The sequence below is a fragment of the Misgurnus anguillicaudatus genome, chromosome 13, assembly GCF_027580225.2.
Source record: "Misgurnus anguillicaudatus chromosome 13, ASM2758022v2, whole genome shotgun sequence".
Lineage (NCBI taxonomy): Eukaryota > Metazoa > Chordata > Actinopteri > Cypriniformes > Cobitidae > Misgurnus > Misgurnus anguillicaudatus.
In genome coordinates this window covers 23,012,844-23,032,960 of record NC_073349.2, presented here as the reverse complement: position 1 = coordinate 23,032,960, position 20,117 = coordinate 23,012,844, and the positions used below count along the sequence as shown (strand labels likewise).

At 37.6% G+C, this 20,117-nt stretch overlaps 1 protein-coding gene and 2 long non-coding RNA genes across 15 annotated transcripts in view; 2 read left to right on the top strand and 1 right to left on the bottom strand.

Moving 5' to 3' along the window:
- Positions 1 to 5,723, bottom strand: part of LOC129431514 (uncharacterized) — a 41,282-nt gene extending 35,559 nt beyond the window's left edge. For 2 of the 3 annotated variants that reach the window (XR_008639860.2, XR_008639859.2), the window contains exon 1: positions 5,382 to 5,519. This is a non-coding gene — a long non-coding RNA (uncharacterized lncRNA). Of the gene's footprint in view, positions 1 to 5,381 lie in introns of all 3 variants that reach the window. The other variant, XR_008639858.2, reaches the window with a different exon arrangement.
- LOC129431365 (uncharacterized) lies at positions 315 to 2,628 on the top strand. The gene is made up of 2 exons (XR_012372928.1): positions 315 to 1,173; positions 1,786 to 2,628. It is a non-coding gene; the product is annotated as an uncharacterized lncRNA (long non-coding RNA).
- Positions 5,704 to 20,117, top strand: part of eya4 (EYA transcriptional coactivator and phosphatase 4) — a 56,072-nt gene continuing 41,658 nt past the window's right edge. For all 11 annotated transcript variants that reach the window (XM_073875434.1, XM_073875433.1, XM_073875435.1 and 8 more), the window contains exons 1-5: positions 5,704 to 5,923; positions 8,022 to 8,137; positions 8,562 to 8,790; positions 12,477 to 12,633; positions 13,026 to 13,149. In XM_073875434.1, the coding sequence (XP_073731535.1) occupies positions 13,144 to 13,149 (6 nt within the window). In that variant the 5' untranslated portion in view covers positions 5,704 to 5,923; positions 8,022 to 8,137; positions 8,562 to 8,790; positions 12,477 to 12,633; positions 13,026 to 13,143. The remainder of the gene's footprint in view (positions 5,924 to 8,021; positions 8,138 to 8,561; positions 8,791 to 12,476; positions 12,634 to 13,025; positions 13,150 to 20,117) is intronic.

Genomic DNA, 20,117 nt, shown 5'->3' with positions numbered 1-20,117 from the left:
ATTAAATAGTGACATGTTTCCAATAGCAAAAGCTAGCATATTAGCTCTCTGAGCACCCTGCTGAAAAAAACAGCATCAAACCAGCATGGACCAGCATGGGAATTATGCTGGTCTATGCCAGGTTTAGCTGGTGGTCACCAGCATACCAGCACCAAAACACAATATATGCTGGTCATGCTGGAATGACCAGCATGGGATGCTGGTGCTAATGCTGGTTTGGTGCTGGTTTAGCTGGTGCTAATGCTGGTGCTGATGCTGGTTTAGCTGGTGCTAATGCTGGTGCTGATGCTGGTTTAGCTGGTGTTCACCAGCAAACCAGCACCAAAACATGCCGGTACTTGCATATGGTGGGCTTTATGGGGTAGTACAGTGAGTGTGAAGTGATCTCATATTGTGACCTTCATATGAGCACACATTGAGTGTGCAGCGTGCTTACACATTAAGATCATGACCCACACAGTGAGTATCTTGTGAGCTCATGGTGACTTCCCTTACGAAAATTAACCATGGTTTTACTACAGTTAACTTAAAACCAAAAAAGCATGGTTACTGTAGTAAAACCATGGTAACCACAAAATAACCATGGTTTTGACAACCATGTTTTTCTAAAACCACAGAACCATGGTTAGTGTAGCCGTTTAGTGTAGTAAAACCATGGTCAAAGACCCGAGGTGAGGTATACATTAAAGGGTTAACCTGAAGTAGTAAAACCAAAAGAAAGTCAGCATCTCTTTAGTGTCCTCACTAATATAAGAAATTACTAGTTTGTCTTCCACCCAGTGCAAGCTTTTTACATGAACCCCCAAACCCCACCCAGAAAAACACAGCACAACTTATTAAAGTTTATTTAATTTATTTTAATGTTTGATTGTTCTGTGAAATACAGTGGTAATTAAGTGCTAAAAATCTACAAGAATTGAATTTGTTTCACGTTTTTTTTTTTTTTTTTTTGCGCCACTGGGTCAATACAACGTAGTACGCATGTGTCTGCAGGAAGAGCCGCTTGTGCGAGTGCTCCATACTCCAATCCAGTAGGTGGCGGTAAATGCACCTTAAGTTGGTTTGCCACCCACCATTTAAACAACAAAAGAAGAAGAAGAAGAAGAAGCCGCTTGTGCGCATGTGTCTGCATCCAAAGGTTACCACGACAAGTTTGCGACTGAGTAAATACAGGTAAGAACAGATAAAGATACTCTAGTTATTAAACCAATTTATTGACGTTATATTTAAAAATATAATGTTGGCTCGCTAAATATTAACCACATTTTAGCCATGTGCATCACGTATTAGTTTATATTTAGCGTATTAGCCTAACTGTTAGTTTGTTTCACGTAATAATTGTTTGCTGCATTTCAGCTTGCATATTAAGTTACACGTGTTTTTTTGACCGGCATGTAATATTAATCAGTTCGGTTACTCAAATACTTCTTGCCATCTACGGACAACGTTTCGTATGTAATGAATTTCTCACTTGTCAAACTTGGTCTGTGTGTGAGTGCTACAGTGGCATATATTATGGCATGCCACTCATGTGAAATATGAAAGTAATATGAAACATTCAGTCACTCAAAACCCTAGGTCAGTTTAATCCTGGGTTATCTTGCATGACACTTCACAATTTACCTGGGGTCACCAATTAATCATGCATATTTATAAATTAATGTTTTTTATACCACTGGCCTGTTGAATGTTTTATTCTGATTGGCTGAGAAATGTTTGATTGATTAAAATGTGATTACAGAAAAATAACCAATCTCACAATTTTTTTCTTTCCTTTCCTTACAGATACTACAGTACGTGATCTGGAGCTTGACTTCACATGTTTTGTGGTGATTAAAGGCGGAGTCCATGATGTTTGAAAGCCAATGTTGATATTTGAAATCACCTAAACAAACACGCCCCTACCCCAATAGAATCTGGACCTTCTGTTGATAGACCCGCCACACACATATGCAACCCGGCAAGGATGTCGGTTAGTAGACACGCTCCTTACTGCTGATTGGCTATAAGTGTGTTTTGGTAGTCGGCCCGTCTCCTTTTCCAAAGCGTTTTTCAAACATCGTGGACTCCGCCTTTAACAAATTGTGCGGTGCTTTTGGCATTGTCTATCCATGTATAATTGTGATGTTCCAGGAGTGCTAATGGAAGCTACACGGTATGTAGATGTTTGTTCCAGTATGTTTATGTGTGTGTACCTGGTAATTATCACGTTGTGGGGACCGAATGTCCCCACAAAGATAGGAATACCAGTAAATTTTGACCTCGTGGGGACATTTGTGAGGTCCCCATGAGGAACCAAGCTTATAAATCAAACGGAATGATGTTTCTTGAAAATCTAAGGTCGCAGAAAGTTTTCTGTGATGGTTGGGGTAAGGGTTTGGGGAAGGGAATAGAATATACAGTTTGTACAGTATAAAATGCATTACGTCTATGGAATGTCCCCACAAAAGATGGAAACCAGAATGTGTGTGTGTGTGTATGTGTGCGTGCCATGGAACAAATATTTATTTTATAGCTTTTTGTGTGTTCTGTTTTTGACTTTTCCCCTGATATCAAGACACCAAAATAATGTTTTAATACGCATTTTCATGTGTTTGTAAAGAAAATAAATGGTGTACTTCACTGTTATTTGTGTTATTCTTTATTCTGACATTTACACTTTTGTAGTCAGCCCACACACATTTAGTTTATTTTGATTTATATAGCACTTTTAAAAGTTTTTATTGTTGTAAAGCAGCTATACATACAATTATAATTTAAATAATGGTGATAGAAATTGATAAAATAAAATAGACATTATATGGTAGGAAAATACTTATATATGTGTGTGTGTATATGTATATATATATATATATGTGTGTGTGTGCGTGCGTGCGTGCGTGCGTGCGTGTGTGTGTGTGAGTGAGTATATATATATATATTAGTATTATTGCAAATTATTCTCAATGTACATATGGTAAATGAAAACTGAAGCAAGTGACAAAAATTTCAAGTGTGTTGCTTATATTGTAAGGGATTTAAAACTTTTGGTTCTTTACAAAATACTTGCCTGGGCTATTCACTGTACTCCTGACTTTTGTCAGATTTATTGAAAGGTCTTTCTGTGTTACATTACTGAATTAGGTATGTGTCCAGTGGCACAACAAGACTCAAAATCTGATCCTGAAAAACAAGCTTTAAAAGTCCAAGCATTGTTTGATGTAAAAACTTATGTCTGGAATTACAGTTTAATTGTAAAAATACAAATAAATATAAAACTAAGAACATTTTCCTTAAAATTACAAATAAAAATGTTAAATTGTTAGTATGGTCATGTACTTTAAATATAACAAACCACACATTTAATAACAGATTTTTATTGTAAATTTACATGAATTTGTATGTAATTTAAGAAAACAGAAAAAATACTGTATAAATAATATAGTATTTTCCCGTTTAAAAACGTAGATTTTCTGTATTTTGTCTTTAATTACAAAATACTTAAAATAACAATCGAGCCGTTAATTGACAGATAATGTTTGTAATTTTACAGTGTTTTAATTATATTTTTCAATAATGGTAAACCACTGTAAAAAATGTAAAGTAATTGTTCGTAAAAAAAAAATTTTTTTTTACAGTGTATGCAATATGTTTTTCGGTACACATAAGTGTGTGCATGTGTCTGGTAAATCAAGGCTAAACTACTTCCACTTGAGTGAAATTGACCAGCGTCTCAGCTTGCCCCACCACCATGCACTGAATGAAGAGCTTCAAATTAAACCCAGGAGTTCACTGCACATTACAAACACACACACACACACACACACACACACATTCACAAAGAGTGTGCGTGATCTCATAAGTATTCAATTAGAAGCCTATTTAAAATTGAAGTGAATATGATTTGACTCATTTGGATAAGCGTGCAGGGGTGGTTCGTAGCTAAACTTTGCCGTGATGAAAGTAAATGAGTAAATGGCTCAGAGGATCACACAAGGTAAACGTTAGAGGAACATGACTGCGTGCGTGTGTACAGGGTGTTAAATGTTTGCCCAGGTGGGGGCTATTACTGATTAAAAGGTGGGCTAGGAGTAATTCACAGCATATCCTGTCTTTGGAGAATACGCAGGTGTTTATAAATGTACAATATTAAATACACCTCTGTATTTAAACACATTGATACCTACTGTACTAACTTAACAGACGGGAAACGGATGTATATCTTTAACTACATACTATTATTGTAACATCAAGTGATGCTGTTTTCACATCACTTGTTTAAAATTAAAGGTGTGTGTGCGTCTCAATCTGAGTGCATATGTTATGGTTTGCGCTGCTTTCTGTCTAAGCATACACCACCCTGATCACCACACACGGATCCAATTAAAGTTGGAATTCCCACCCTAAAGACTGGAATCATTCACATCTCCCACCTCCGTGATATTCCAGGGTGTCCCCAACCATGTGCACTGTGTTTGTACGTGTGCACCATGTGTCCAGTCTACATGTGTTGGAGGGTACTTATGCATAAGCATTGCAAATGCATGTGTGTGTGTGTGTGTATTCATGAGTGAGGGGAATTTTGAAGATAATTGAAAGCGGCTGAGGTTCCCACTCTCCAGCAATGAGTGCTGTAATACGACTGTGTTTGGGCTGAGACAGGGAGAACGTCTGATTTGAGCATTCTTTTAAACAAAAGTGAACAGCTCTTTCATTCAAAACAGATGGTGAAGGTCAAATCGAGGAAACAGTGACAGAAGTGAGTGAGGGAGAACGAGAGGGAGGAGGACAATAGAGGGACAAATCGAAAAAGAGGTAGAGGGGAAGCGAGGTGAGGTGCAAAGGGGAAGAGAAAACGAATGGGAAAATGAGAAATCCTGTCTCTCTCTTTCTCCCTAGCCTTTTTGCTGAGCAATCAAGCAGTTAGAAAAATAAACTCAGTTGGATTTGCTGATCCTTTTTGTGATGGGAATGTTTTTCCACTGGACCTGGATAAATGTGTGTGAGTGTGATATAACTGAGATTATACACCTACTTATCATCAGGGTTATGAAGCCTGATTCATTCACTCCACATCTTGCTATTTTAACTGCATGTGGACGACATATCTTAATAGCATAGGCCTACAGGTATTTACCTGCAATACTGTATTTTGTAGTATGGTATGACACAGCATCTTCAGGAGTATCTTGTTTTGCTTCCGTGTATTTTCATTGATTTGTTTAAGGTTAAATGTTTTGTTTTTGTCATTTCATTTATATTTTTATTTATCTAGGCTATAGTTTTCATTAGGCCTACGTGTCGGGAAACTTGTTAAAACGAACAAACTTGTGTTAAAATGAACAAACTGTAGTATTTAATTTAGCTTCTATTTTCTTAGGTTATACATAATGTAGTCTGACCTGTACTGGAGATTACTCATGCCAAGTATTAGTTGGTGGAGTAATTGAGTGCTTCAGACTTTGTTCTCTCTTGCGTCTCCGTTTGTCCACCCGCGAGGCCACGATGCCCTTCCGGAGCGGCCGAGGATCACTTTTCACGCGACACCGGATAACAGTCTCCCTCTCGCTATTAATATTTAATCAAGCCGCGCACCCGCAGCGGACAAATGATTTTTTATTTCTGACGGACGGGCAGCAACGGGCTCGAGTTACACGCGTCGAGCAGCCGGTCGTCGCAGCCAATGGTTGGTCGTTGGAACAAGCCTCGTGCCCCTGCGCTTTCTGAAGCATGCATCCTGGCACCGAGCAGTTAATACACGCCAGTGCACGCGCTTGCCGCCAAAGCCCATCAAGCGTCGCGCTGAAAGGACGAGGACGCGACGGTTTCATTAATTCGGGATTATGGAGACTTTTCAGCTCATTTATATAGTATTAAAGCAGGACTACCAAGTGCCCTTTGTCTGTCCATTGACATTGGAGACACGTAGTGAAATCGGTGTGAGGTAAATTGGTTGTGTTAAGAGCTGACACAATAGTTGACAACTGCCAGAGATGGATCTTAGGTCAGTGTAGGTTTTAAGGTCAAAGATTACAGTAAGTTTTCACAAATGTTTATGTTTTTAGACTTTCCCCACATAAGGAAAATACTAATACTATATAGTATACTTTAGTATTTATAGCAAACTGTTGTAAAGTTCATAGTTTAACTTTACCATAGTAAATATTAAGGTGTATTACAGTATTTGCTAATTTAACTATTGTCTGTACAATAGAATACTAGTATACATCCACAAAGTGTAGTGCTTACTATAATTTACCGTTTACTACAGTAAATAGTAATAGTTTACCACAGTTTTTTTATTTGGGTTCTCTGTTGGGGGGTTTGAGAATGTTGTTGGATAATAACCAGTAACTTACACTTCTAGTAGTCTAGTCTGCGTTTATCTCTTATACAGTAGCTCCTTTTTCTTTTGAGTAAAATTAAATATGGCCTCCACCCTTACTAGTTGTTTTAGAAATAGTTATGGTTTGTTTCGTTGAGTCTTCAATACCTAATCTTTAAACAAATACCAATATTCAAAACTGGATTTAGAACGTCTTGTTTCCTTTTGTCGGATCAGTGTGAATTACCCACATGATCAAAACTGACCCTATTTACTTTCAATTCAATTTTATTAATATAGCGCTTTTCACAATCGGTAATTGTTTTAAAGCAGCTTTACATGAATAGATGTAGGGGGAAAGACAGAAAATTTGGCGGCTTATAATAAACCGTACAAGCGAGCGTAGTAATAATGTAACGTATACAGGAAAGTGCTAAGTTAAGCCAATGTTGACTGACTCTTCATGGGATGAAAAAAAACCCTAGGAGAAAAACCCTGTGGGAAAACTCCTAGAAGGAGAAAAACCCTTGAGAGAGATACATATATATTTATATATATAAACACGATAGGGATATAAAACGGGTAGGCGGATTAAACTGGTTCAGCCGGTGGTCGCTGGTCAGGCATTGGCTGGGCATCACGGTGAAGGACAGCCAGTAGATAATTGGTGTGATGACGTCCACAGCATCAGGAACTGGGTCTGTTTGTCTCATTGTCCTCGGGGTCGAGGACGAGACAGGGACAGAAAACAGAATCCGCTCTGCTCGGTTCCAGACAGGCTAACTATTGCGGCATAAGTATATTACCCAGATGAGTTATGTGAATGCTTTGTTCCGGACAAACTAACTATTGAATGCTTTGTTAAAGAAGAATGTCTTAAGTTTAGACTTAAAGACATTCAAGCCTCGTGAACTTTGTTAGGACACATTACTAGTGTGGTGGTGAACAGTTTACCCATGCAAGTACGTCGTTCACAAAAAATAATTTTGTATAGTCACTATCCCCTCCTACTGTAAGTCTGCTGCGAGCTCCATTTCTGAATAAAACACTTTTCTAGATGTTTCACTCAGAAATCCCAATACTGAAGTCGGTCGCAACTTCCTGTTTATGCAGACTGTAACAGTGCAGTTAAGCCGGTACCTCTCTTTAAATATGCTGTCTTTATTAATTGTGAGGTGACATCATCCACACATCTGCCTTCCTATCAATTAAACTCAATTTCCCATGATGCCTCAGGAGACACTGAAGGTCACAGCTCAAGCCGGTTTCGCTTTACAAATCAATACTGAGAGTTATTGGCCAGGAACAGTAATTTATTAAGTGCGCATGAGATGCCCCATGGGTTAGCAGCACACAACAACACAATATATAACCAAAATCAAATCTAATAAGAAATATTCTTAACCATTTAAAACACAATAAAGTGCTGTCTAATCGAATATTCAAAATTATAAATATTCATTATTTCATTTTAGATCTAAATATACTGCAATATACAAATATTATAGTATTACATGTATTAAATGTTTTTATCATTCACTTACTTTACGCACTACCTGTTTACTCTCAAAGTGTTCCGGGTTGTGTGTTTTTTGAAGCCATGTTTTCCATTGTCTGGTGGTTTCTAGCTTCAGGCATTGGTATGGTTTATTTTGTCCTGTATCCAAGTCTTCGTTTCGCTGACTCTTTTTCTTTGTTTCTTTTCTTTTCTCTGAAGCTGTCTGTTTTTGGGCCGGGCCAGGCTGAAAGAAGTTTTTTAATCAGATCATTTACTGAGAGAAACTGGAGACGTTCAGGGACGTACGTTCAGCAGGGACACACTGGAGGATTACGGTATGACCCTCCAGGGACGCTCATGAATATACAAACAAACATACACCTCAGTGACTTACATTCTACATCACAGCAGTAAACACTCCCTAAAACCCTAAAAGCAATATTTGTAATGCCATTTTGAATGCTTTAGTACAGACATTGGATTAAAAGAGAGATATGATAGACATTGCTTAAGCTCTGCCATACATACTGTCTTTCACACACCTGGTGTGCCTACCTGTGAGTGTGCTTAGCAGCTGTTGAGCATCTCAGGGCAGGGATGACCTGCACAACAGATGGTGCAAGCCTGTTTGTTTGAACATGAGTAATGATTTATGATATAGAAGTGTATGAATGTATAGTCAGTGAACTGAAACATTATGCATTTTGAGTTTATCTCGTTCTGTGAAGCCATCTCTTTCTCATATCTTTTTGATTGCAGAATTTTGAAATGATGCCAAGTTTGTACAAATACTCAGACTGTGTGAGTGTGTGTGGGTGAAGGGGACAGGATCATTTTACCCCAAAAATGTGGCAGCTACACAAAAGCATCCCATCCGGCAGGACCTGAGGGACCAGAGGAGGGAGGGGTTACCACGGCGATGGCAGAATCCAGGAAACTCGAGATGACATAAAAGAATGCATTAACAGAGAGAGAGAAAGAGAGGGAGGTAATTCCAATAGGGCAAAAAGAGGTAAAGCAAGTTAATCATTTTGAACTACTGTATGAATAAGAGAGGGGGTGTGTGTATGCATGTGCATTGTTTGTGCCTGGGATCCCTTATTTTTTGGGCGTGTTTGAGGACATTTAGTGTGTCAGGTGTAACATTACTCTGGCAAAGCATTTTGTGGCACTTACAGATATACCAATATATGATATAAACTGTGACGGTAATTCAGTTTTCTTTTATCAGTCTTTTATTCTCTCCCACGCAGTCTCACAAACACACAAGCATAAAAGAAACTTGAGCCTCTATTAGCTAATGAAAAAATCATTAGCACTCTCATGATAGCATTAGCTATGACCCCTTGAATCAAGGGTATGGATTGGTCCTTGTCAGCCAGTTTTAGGTCACGCTCACACACACTTTTTCTGTCACAGTCTAGTTTAAGAAGTAAAGGCATTACTTGAAATATGACCCAATGCATTGGCTGCCCCACTGGGGTTAAAAGAGCCAGCTCTGTCATTATTAGATCACTTGACAACAGGAATGGCCTTTAAACTCAAGAATGTCTCATTTATAGTACCGTAGTACAATTTGTTTGCAGTTATACCATTGTATTTAAATGGTTATTAAAGAAAACAACCTGAATTGACATGAAATACATTTTAGTTAAATACTCCTGATCACTTCAGTGTTTTCAAATGTTTTTAATTGTTCCAACATGCAACATATTTTAGTCCTGAAAGTTAAATTCTTTGCAAATCGGAGCTTTGAAATGAATTGTTCCAAAACAATAACTTGTGGTTGACATCACTAGTTTGTAGTTATGGTCATTTATCAAAGCGGTGGTAAATGTACAACAAAAGTGTTGGTCCAGCAGTCTGCTCCTCTGCATGACAGAATGACTCCCTCTTTGGTCTGTATGTCAGTGTTGGCGCCAATGTAGGGAGCTTGGTTTTTCTGTTTACATGCATGTAAACAGATATATGTGTATAAGTCAGGGAAAGGCGGTATAGGTTTTTTATATTTGAAATGCTCAATTAGAAGATTCTATGAAAATGTTTTTCTTTTGTTTAAGGCTTAATTTTATCGCAAAAATGTAAGATATCCTCTATTTCAGTTTTTTCTCTTTTGATCTTTGTTTCTCTAGCATAAATAGCACCCACACACATGAAACGGAGGAAATGAATTCAGGTGTCAAAGTCCAGCAGGGTTGGTTGGTGGACAGTGACTAGTTAAACACAGAGTCAGTCAAAGAGAATTACAGATCCTTGTTTAATAAAGAGTACTGTCTAACAGAACCATCATCAAAGACACGACCACTGAGCCAAATCTTAAACACTAGTACATTCACAGCAAAATCTATCTATTGAATTTATGAGTAACACCAGACCTGGTGGTCCCCATATATACACCAGCAGTGTTGATTTAACACTGATGATTTTGCTGTGTTGAGTTTTTTGCATTACCACTTTACATCACATTCAGATGAATTCTGACAAATGTTTTTTTTTGCACGACAGTAGTGAATTTTTGTTATTTTCCTGTTTATTTCAAATGAGACTCTGAAAGCTTTTGTGGTATGTTCTGTGTTCTTTGCTTGAAGGGGTGTTCATAAGGCTGACATGACGCCTTCGTGGTCGTGACATGACACGTGTCGTGGACGTGGGGGAGGTTTTGTGCGCATTTGTGGCAATTGTCATTGGGTGTCGTTTTTTGAATTATGTCATTTTTGGTGCAATGATGACATTGTTTGGGTTTTCTCTGTTGTGACAACTTGACAATGAATCATAACTTTTAATAAATATGTCATAAACATTACATAGCAGAATAATTATCAAACTGAAGAAACTACCTAGCTTTATTGGTTAACATTACATTAAACTGTCATTTAAATGTCATTAAGTCTTAATACTGTCAAATAATTTTAAATACCTTAACAAAATGCAACAGACAAGTCAAAATATTTTACTTAACTTTATGTATGTGTGCACCATACATCAAAAACTGACAACTAACAGAACTTGTTCTTCCTCACACAGAGGGTTCTGAAATTTTCTGACATAGAAGAAAAAACTAACAAAACATTTAATCAATTTAATTTAATGTAATTAACTTTGCAGCGATATGGACCCCAACGCTGCATGTCTTAACCTGTTTTCATTTAATTTTAGGTGAATCGTCTCCAAATGCAATAAAATATAATTGTATCTATCTTAATCATTATTATTATTATTATTATTATTATTATTATTATTAAATGATTTATTTTATTTGTTTAAGCACATGGAAGAAACTTAAAAAACATTATGAACTGAAGAATATTTATGATGTTGTTATAAACCTATTTGACAGAGTATTAACATTTAATGACATTTTAATGACAAATTATATTTTTGCCACTGTAGTTGAGGTCAAGAAAAATCATGACGCTGTTATAAAGCTATATGACAGAGTATTAACAATTAATTACATTTTAATGACAAATTCAATTTGTATCACTGGTAAAAAGTGGGCAGTTATGTTGTCTTGGTAATGTCAAGTTCTCATGACAAGTTATGATGTATTGGTTTATGTCAAGTTGTCATAACAAAGGCATCTCAAACAATGTCATCTTTGTATAAAAAATGGCATCATTGAACAAATGACGCTTGGTGGAAGTTGTCGTGGGTGTGCATGGAATGTTCTTCATGTTCGTGGCACGTTTCATGTAGTGATTGTGGATGTGTCATGTCAGTCTTGTGAACACCCCTTTAAGTAAAGTGTTACCAAAAAAACTATTTAATAATCATTTCTTTTTATCGTGGTATAAAACGTGAAACGTGTTCAATAAAGAGAAGGGCTCTGGACTAAAAATCCAATAGTTGTTCCATATATTTAGAGACGTGAGAACGAGACGGTTTAAAATGGAAACACATCTCTTTCAGTCTATGACATTTCTATTTTAGCTCCAGACACATTGAGACGTTACTATCATTTTAGACAAGACTGGCTTATGAAGAAAAGTATAAAATAGAAAGGTGATGTCAAGAGAATGTGTGGTCATAAAACATCTGCAGAAGTGAATTTACCCTAAATAAGAAATCCTAGAAAGATATTATGTATCAGACTGATACGGTATAGTAAGGGCTTAGGGTTTGTCTTCATTCAGTGTCGTAAGACCCACACAGGGCCCATAATTGTCAATTTAATTTCACAGTGAAATTTTACAAATTTTTACGGTCATATTTGCAGGTGCAGGTCATAGGTAATTTTGACGCGTGAAATGTGTTCTTTCTGAGCCGACTGGACAGATCTGTTCATTGTCACTGCCAGTACTAAGCTCTGAATTTGAGAGTAATTGGGGACCTTTCAAACATGAGGTCATTAGCAATGGAGATATACCACACCTAGAATCCAAATGAAAACATTTCTGTAGATATTCACGATGGAAGTTTATAATTAAAGCTCGAAAGGCTAATTAGTTGGATGATTAAGGCATGTTGAAGGAATGTTCCTCTAACGGAAAAAAGAAACAAGCTAACCACTCTGTTTTCTCACTCTTTCATGCAGTTATTTTTTGATCATCTCCTTGCTGATTTAACCCTTGTATATATTTCCCCTCATGAACTCATTAGCAATGAAAACATTGTGCACATTTTTACTTGCAAGTTTTGGACAGAAGCACATTGTATGTTTGCGAAATCTATCAGGGATTGCAGAAAGGGGCGGAGCTTCAAGATTGGCCAGTCGTCTATTATCCTTGGAGATAGCCATTGTTGCCAGGATGTTGAAGCCAGGGCCGCGGTCTCAAAGCATGCTGGGAGTTGTGCGCATTCCACTGAGTCCACGTCATTTCGGGGCTTGTGGGTAAGATGACTGTTTTGGTTTTACTGTGTCTGATGATGATTCATTGGTTAACAAATTATCATATTCACTTATTTCAGCTTTTTACCTCTCCACATGGCTGCTCATAAACCTTAAATTGTGGTAGTAGCCCACTAATTTGTATATACTCAAGAGAATACGCACAGTGACATCAGGACATTTTTGTCCTCCACACACAATACAACAACTCTTGTGGTTTTATTGGCAGTGGAAGATATGGTTATGTTCAATTCATCAGATTGTACTATATTGGAATGTATTCAGCAGTCATTCAAATGGCCATTCAAATGGCTCTGATTATGATAGATGTTGGGTATGTCAAACAAGCAATTATTAAAGCATTAATTCATATATGATCTTGTCTAACCTTTCAGCTACCAGTTTCCAAAGACACCGCCAGTGTAATTTCAGTGGTATTATAACAATAGAGTGAGTCAGAGGCCTGTCCAGCATCTCCTGGTGTGAAGTAAGGCTCTTGAACACCACTGAGCCATGGAGGTATGTAACTTTTTTACATTATTAGAAAGTTATTATTTATTACCAGCTATGTCAGAGCCGTTGCCATGTGGTCAGAGCTGCAGACATATAGCGCAACAGTGCTTCGGGTGACCCAAGTGTGAGTCTGGGCTCGTGGTCCTTTCCTGATCCTGCCCTCTCTCTTGTCCCCTATCGCTTCCTGTCTGTCTCTACTGTACTCGTTAAATAAAGGCAAAATTACCCAAAATATAACCTAAAAAAATTATTACCAGCTATAGTTTGAACACACCGACAAATGTATCTATGCAAAAAACATACAATCACACACAAATTTAGCTCATGCTAAACTGATTAAAGGATTAGTAAAAAATAAATAAAAATAAAAAAATCCAGATAATTTACTCACCACCATGTCATCCAAAATGTTGATGTCTTTCTTTATTCAGTCGAGAAGAAATTATGTTTTTTGAGGAAAACATTCCAGGATTTCTCATTTTAATGGACTTTAATGGACCCCAATACGTAACGGTTTTAATGCAGTTTAAAATTGCAGTTTCAAAGGACTCTAAACGATCCCAAATGAGGCATAAGGGTCTTATCTAGCGAAAAGATTGTCATTTTTGGCAAGAAAAATATTTTTAAACCTCAACTTCTCATCTTCCTTCGGTCCTGTGGCTTGCCAGCGCAACCTTAGGTAATACGTCATCATGTCAAAAGGTCACGGATGACGTATTGAAATTACGCCCCAGTGTTTACAAGTGTGGAGAAAGAGGACCGTTCCGACGTTGTTGTATGTCGAATGATACAAATTAATGTCTTTGTGTCAGTTTATTGTTTAAAATGGTCCACAAATGTGCATTTCATATATATATATAACATGTGACCTTTCAACGTCATTACGTGAGGTCGCGCTGGCTCGTCACACAGCCGGAGGAAGAGAAGTTGTGGGTTAAAAGTGCATATAGTTTATTTTTGTTCTTGCCTAAATTGACAATCGTTTTGCTAGATAGAACCCGTTATGCCTCGTTTGGGATCGTTTGGGAGTCCTTTGAAGCTGTGTTGAAAGTGCAATTTTAAATTGCATTAAAACTGTTAAGTGTTGGGGTCCATCAAAGTCCATTAAAATTAGAAAAATCCTGAAATGTTTTCCTCAAAAAACACAATTTCCTCTCGACTGAACAAAGAAAGACATCAACAGTTCTGATGACGTGGTGGTGAGTAAATTATCTGGATTTTTTTTTTTAATTGACTAATCCTTAAATCATGCAAATAAACAGCACACACTTTAATAGCGAATCTAATGCGGAAAATAAGTACAATTAAATATAATATTTTGGTGGTACATCCGTGGGTCGATAGCGAAGGGAAGGGATGCATCTTTTAAGGTGAATGTCAAGCGCTTTATTCATTAAGCACTAAGCTTGCCTTGTGATACTTTAATGGAAAGTCCATGTGTCCATGAGAGAGAGAGAAAGAGAGAGAGAGAGAGAGAGGTTCTTTAGGTCCAGCCGACATGCTGAGTTAATGGAGGTAATCTTACACCCTAATGAAATAACAATGGTGCTGGACAGGACAGACACACACACACACACACATACACAGACACAATTCCTCTCTGTCACTCTCCTCTCATGTCTTTTTCTCTTTATGTGTCTTTCTGCATTTCTCTTTCCCTCTATTCTTATACAATCCTCTGATCATATATGGTTCTTTAAACTCAGATTATGTGCAAGCGTAGATCAGAATCGCCTTTGTGACATGATCACACTTCACATATACACACCTCACACATAAAAACTATTTAGTAAGTGTAACCCTGAGCTGAAATATATTTTTACAGAGGTTCATTCACAGACACTCACATTTAAGGAGGATAATAAAAGTCTAAGCGTGATTTGACATTTGTCCTAAACATCACAAATTAGATATATTCCAATCCTTATGCCATACAAAGTGTTTGTTTATTTATTATTTGTTATCTATATTAACTATTTAATAAAGAATATTTTGCTTCAGTAGGATATAAAGGCAAATGAAACTCTACTCTGTTAGTATATTTATGATTCGACAGAGAATATTCAGTCTCCAATGCAAAGAAGCCAACACACAAAACACTAAACGCATAGACAGAGTCAAACAGAAGCATACACACTATGCAATAATGATATAAACAAAAGTTACAAACTTAAATACAAAAGCACATGAAACGCGATACTAAGATGTCTACATCAGCAGCCATTTCAACATGTCAAAAGTATTTTTGTCACACTCTCCTCGTAAGCCTTTGCCTCTGTCTTTTGCCTGTCTTTCAAAATTCAGTGCTTCAGATTGTGAGCGTATTTTCTGGGATCCTTTCTTCAGGTATTAGCAGAATTTATGAGGTGTTAAATATTTCCTTTGTTCCCCGAGCAAGCAGCTGCTGGAGCCATCAGAGCCCACACGGCCGGGCCGAGTTCATTAGCCTGCTTAAGGAGCCTGTTTCATGGGCTCAGTGACCACAGTCCTCCCTTGCCTCCCTTCTCAATACTTATCAGGAGTTCAGTTACAGCACTTCAACTATTAATGAAATCTATTAAATAATGTGTTTTCATTGCAGTCACCCATTGATGCATGAAAATGCTGAACATAAATTACAGTCATGTCACATTACGCTAAAACCACATTTTTAAATCATTATACACATACATAGAGGTGAATGATATCAGGACTGGATACTTGGTTTTGATGTGGATTATGTAATTACTTCAATGTTCATAGTTTATTCTGAATCCGAGGATTTGTGACAGGGCAGATCGAAGTCTAAAAATGTGCATGACAAGATTTTAAATTATTCCTTGTATTTCATGTGCTTATTGCACAATGTCTGGCTAACGCAGGTTTATGCATGCTCTATGGGGGAGGGAGCATAAACTGTGGGTCTTCACGCCAGGGTGCCAGATGCAACCCCATTCGCGCCCCACTTGGTGTATTTTTATTCTTTGTTTGACAGGCATCTTCTGGTTATACCGCGTCAGCACAGTGCAGTGTGCAGCCAAAAGTTCTGCACAGGTCTATAAATAAGACCCCACTGAGCTGCATGTCCACCCCCAGCCCAAAAAGTAAAGCCAGTATGCACTTGTTCTTAAAGACTGTTGTGCCTGTTTTTTCCACCTTATTTAATTAATAGCTTCCAACAATTTGATTTTCATCCAATGACTTGCTTTTTCAAATTAAATCGTTTAAAAATACAATATGGTGAGGTGTGTAGTTCGCCTCCCTGAAGTTTTGAGAAATTGCAGAAATGTTGTTTCCTGATGTTAATGCAGCCAAATTCTCATGGAGCATGTGGAGTTAAGCCTGCAGATCAACAGCAACCCCCTGCTAGTTACATTCCACTCAACAGCATGACATTTTTGTTTTCTTTTTGTAACAGTGTGTCAGTCAAAAAGGCAAAACGTGGTGGTCCAGAGCATCATTTTCGGATCTGGATATGGTCTGGTTTTAAAGCAGTGAACATGCTGAAGCTCAATTATATCAACAAATTTTAGATATGGAAGATATAAAGACATCTGATAATTGGCACAATGGTTACCATGCACTACATACATAACCAGTAATGAAACTGTGAGCCTTCTCTTGCTTTAGGGCATAACACCCCATTCAGCTCAATGCAAGAGTCTTAAGATAAGGGGTTGAATTGGTCGTTTGTGGTGTTAAATCAAATAAAAAGTTAATCACTTGGACCAAACTATTAATACGAGTCTCATCCTGGCATCCCCAGCCCTTCTGCTGTGCCCCATTACTAGGTTGGGTGTGAGCCAACAGCAGCACCCCGCATAGCAGCTGCGCGCATGCGCATCCTCGAGCGCTCTTGCTCCGTCGCAGTGGAGAACTTTAATAATGAAGTAGACCGCGGAGTGCGCGTGTACTCGACTTAACTTCAGGGGCGTAAAAATTTTACGAAAAATTAATCTGCACGCAAGGCAAGTAAGCGCACCTCTGGGGTTTTGGTTATGGTGTCGGTCGGTTCCGCTTCGGTGCGAACAGTTAAGCTCTCATGAACTTAGGGAGGACTTCACCGTCAGCCTCACTGACAGCGCGTGCACTGTCTGGCGCGAGCTGTTCCTCGCGCTACACGCAGCTCGGACACTTGAATATTTTTGGATGAGCATGTCAACAGAGCGAATGCAGCGACGCGCGCGGATCTTCTAGAGAGTTTGGGAATCTTAGCGTCGCATTACTCCTAAAAGTAAGTAAAGTGACTATTTTATATATATATATATATGGTCAGACATTGCTCACTTAGTTTTCTCACATAACAAAACTTTGAGGTTTTTTATTAAATATTGTTTGGTAATGGACAAAGCGTAAAAGCACCTGCTCACGCTTGATACATTCACGTCATTTGAAACCCTAACGAAATGGAGGATTGACAAAGGGTTTTGAATCAAATCATTAATTCAGTCAGTTTATGTTTATTTTCCATATTAAGCCCACTTTGCTTTACTGACACCTGTTGCATTTAAACCATTTTGTAGTTTTTTTTATCGCGCACACTAAAATTGTTTATAACAGTTTCAATTCTTACATTTTTACAATTCGACATTTATGTGTGTGTCAGACGTCTAAATGTTTTGTTATTTTGTCCTTTTTATTTTTATTTGTGGTCTGCTTTATTTAATAAGTTGATTTAATAGAGAATTGTATTAGAGACAATTCTCTACTATAATTACTAAATATATTTATTTCCTAAATATTTTTTAAGTGTCCGTTTCTGTGATACAGAGTAAAAGGTTTTGAGTTTGTTGGGTATTCCCGTGTCCGTTTGGACCGCACGTGCCATGTCCGTTTTTCCCTACACGTGGAGTTTGTGTTTGTATTTGATACGGAGGAAACGGGAATATCATCCCGACACTGATGCCGCTTCTTTGCGCTTTGGCCATTGGCCGCTTTCTCGCGCTGTCGATACCAGCTCGGCCTTAAACCCGATACCGAAGAAAGAGCCCGGATTAGATTACACACTTAACACGAAATAATTCACACAGGTCGGTCTGCTGGCTGGTAATAAGATGGACTGTATTAGCCAACAATTACATACGATAACACTGGTGACCACCTCTGGCTTTTTCAAGCCTTGTTTAGAAACACTTCACCAAGTATAAATACATAAAAGTTTAGTTTATTTATCTGATATTATGATGGCAATAAAGTTAATACGCTTATCTTACATTATTTTTACTCCTATGATAATAAAATAAACTATTTGATTTAATCATAAATCAAGTCCTCTTTAGTTGATTTGATCCTCTGCTATCTAATGTATTCTAAATTAAATTACAAATGAAAAAACTTTTTACCTTAAAATATTTCACAGTCATACAGGCTACAGTGCTGTTATAGTGAAGGATCAATGGTAATCGCTTGTGGTGGTTTGGTTATACTGTATCACACACTGTTTAAGTGGTTTTAACAGCATCTGCTCACAGTAGTCTGTTTTTGTCATGTATTTACAGGGGAAGTAGGATAACTAGATTTTGTTCACACGTGGGCGAAGGAAAACAACTTAAGTAATGTCATTCAGCTTAATAGGCTGCCTATAAATGGAGTAATGAAATCACCACACCGAATGCATTAAATCAGAAATATCCCCTCGGAGATAGAAACACTTTTCCTCCAATGCCAGCTTGTTTATTTATTAATAGGCGGTGTGTTTTGACAGTGCCGGGAGGGCTGATGATTTAAAGGGAGGAAGACGAAGGCTTTGGCATATTTGTCTTTCCTGTGCGTCGCACTGTGTCGAGCGCGCACTAAACGCTTCAGATGTTTTCATGACAATAGCAGTAAGCACAATGCCAGTCTTTGTTATTTTGAGACAACATGATCTAACTGAAGGAAAAATTACCTTTTGGCCTTCTTTTCTGAATTTGTTTTTAAATATTATTTGTTTGTGTAAAACAGAAGATGGACGTCAGTAGATTTAATTGAAAATTCTGTATGTTTTGGTTCAGAAGGGAAGACATTTAAGATGTTCTTATATTAACATAACATCATAATCAAACCCATAAAAGTAATTTGATTTCTGTTGTTTGTCTTTTTAGTGTGTGTGTGTGTGTGTGTGTGTGTGTGTGTGTGTGTGTGTGTGTGTGTGTGTGTGTGTGTGTGTGTGTGTGTGTGTGTGTAATGGTTTGGAAAATACTTGTATAGGGGGCAAACATTTTTAAGGTTCATATTGTCCGAATCAAACGGTAATCCAATTGTAAACTGTAATGTTACCAGGATTGTGTAAGCGTTAGGTTCTTGGGGATAGCAGTATCATTGGATTAGTATGAAAATAAAAGATGTCTGTATGGTTGTCCTCCCTAATAAGACAATTGTGTGTGTGCAGTGAGACAGATCTGTGCGTGTGTGTGTGTTTCAGGACAGTGGGCTCAGAGGGCACTGACTGATAACAGTAAAAAATCAATGCCGCTCAGCTCATTCTCCTGCCTGAGCATTAAAGGCTAGAATTTCAGAACACAGCTTCACCAAGCAAATGAAAAATTCAAATGATCTGCTCTTGAAACTGTGCCCTTCAACTCTCTGTCTTATATCTCCTAGATTTCCATTGTTTTCCTACCAGTCTAATGATCTTCCTTAACCCTACACTTCCTACAAACCTACAACATTTTGAGAGTATTTGGCATCTTTTTTATTAGCAAAACAATATAAACTTTACAAGTATTTTTTGACACGTTTTGCATTAATTTGAAGAAATTGGCCCTTACAAGTAAAGCCAAACCTTTATATGCTTTTATACATGCCTATACTTCCCCTTTACATGCATTGTTCTGCATATAATGTCAGAGTAATTGATATACCAAAACACAACTCTAAAATCCTGCTTTGGGGATTTCATGTAAGACTTAATTTAGTCCATTGTTGAATGCGTTTGAGTTATTTCTACCTATTTGTACCTCTGTTCCTTACAAATGACTTTCATGAGTGTAACTTTTTTAAATATTTTTAAAGAC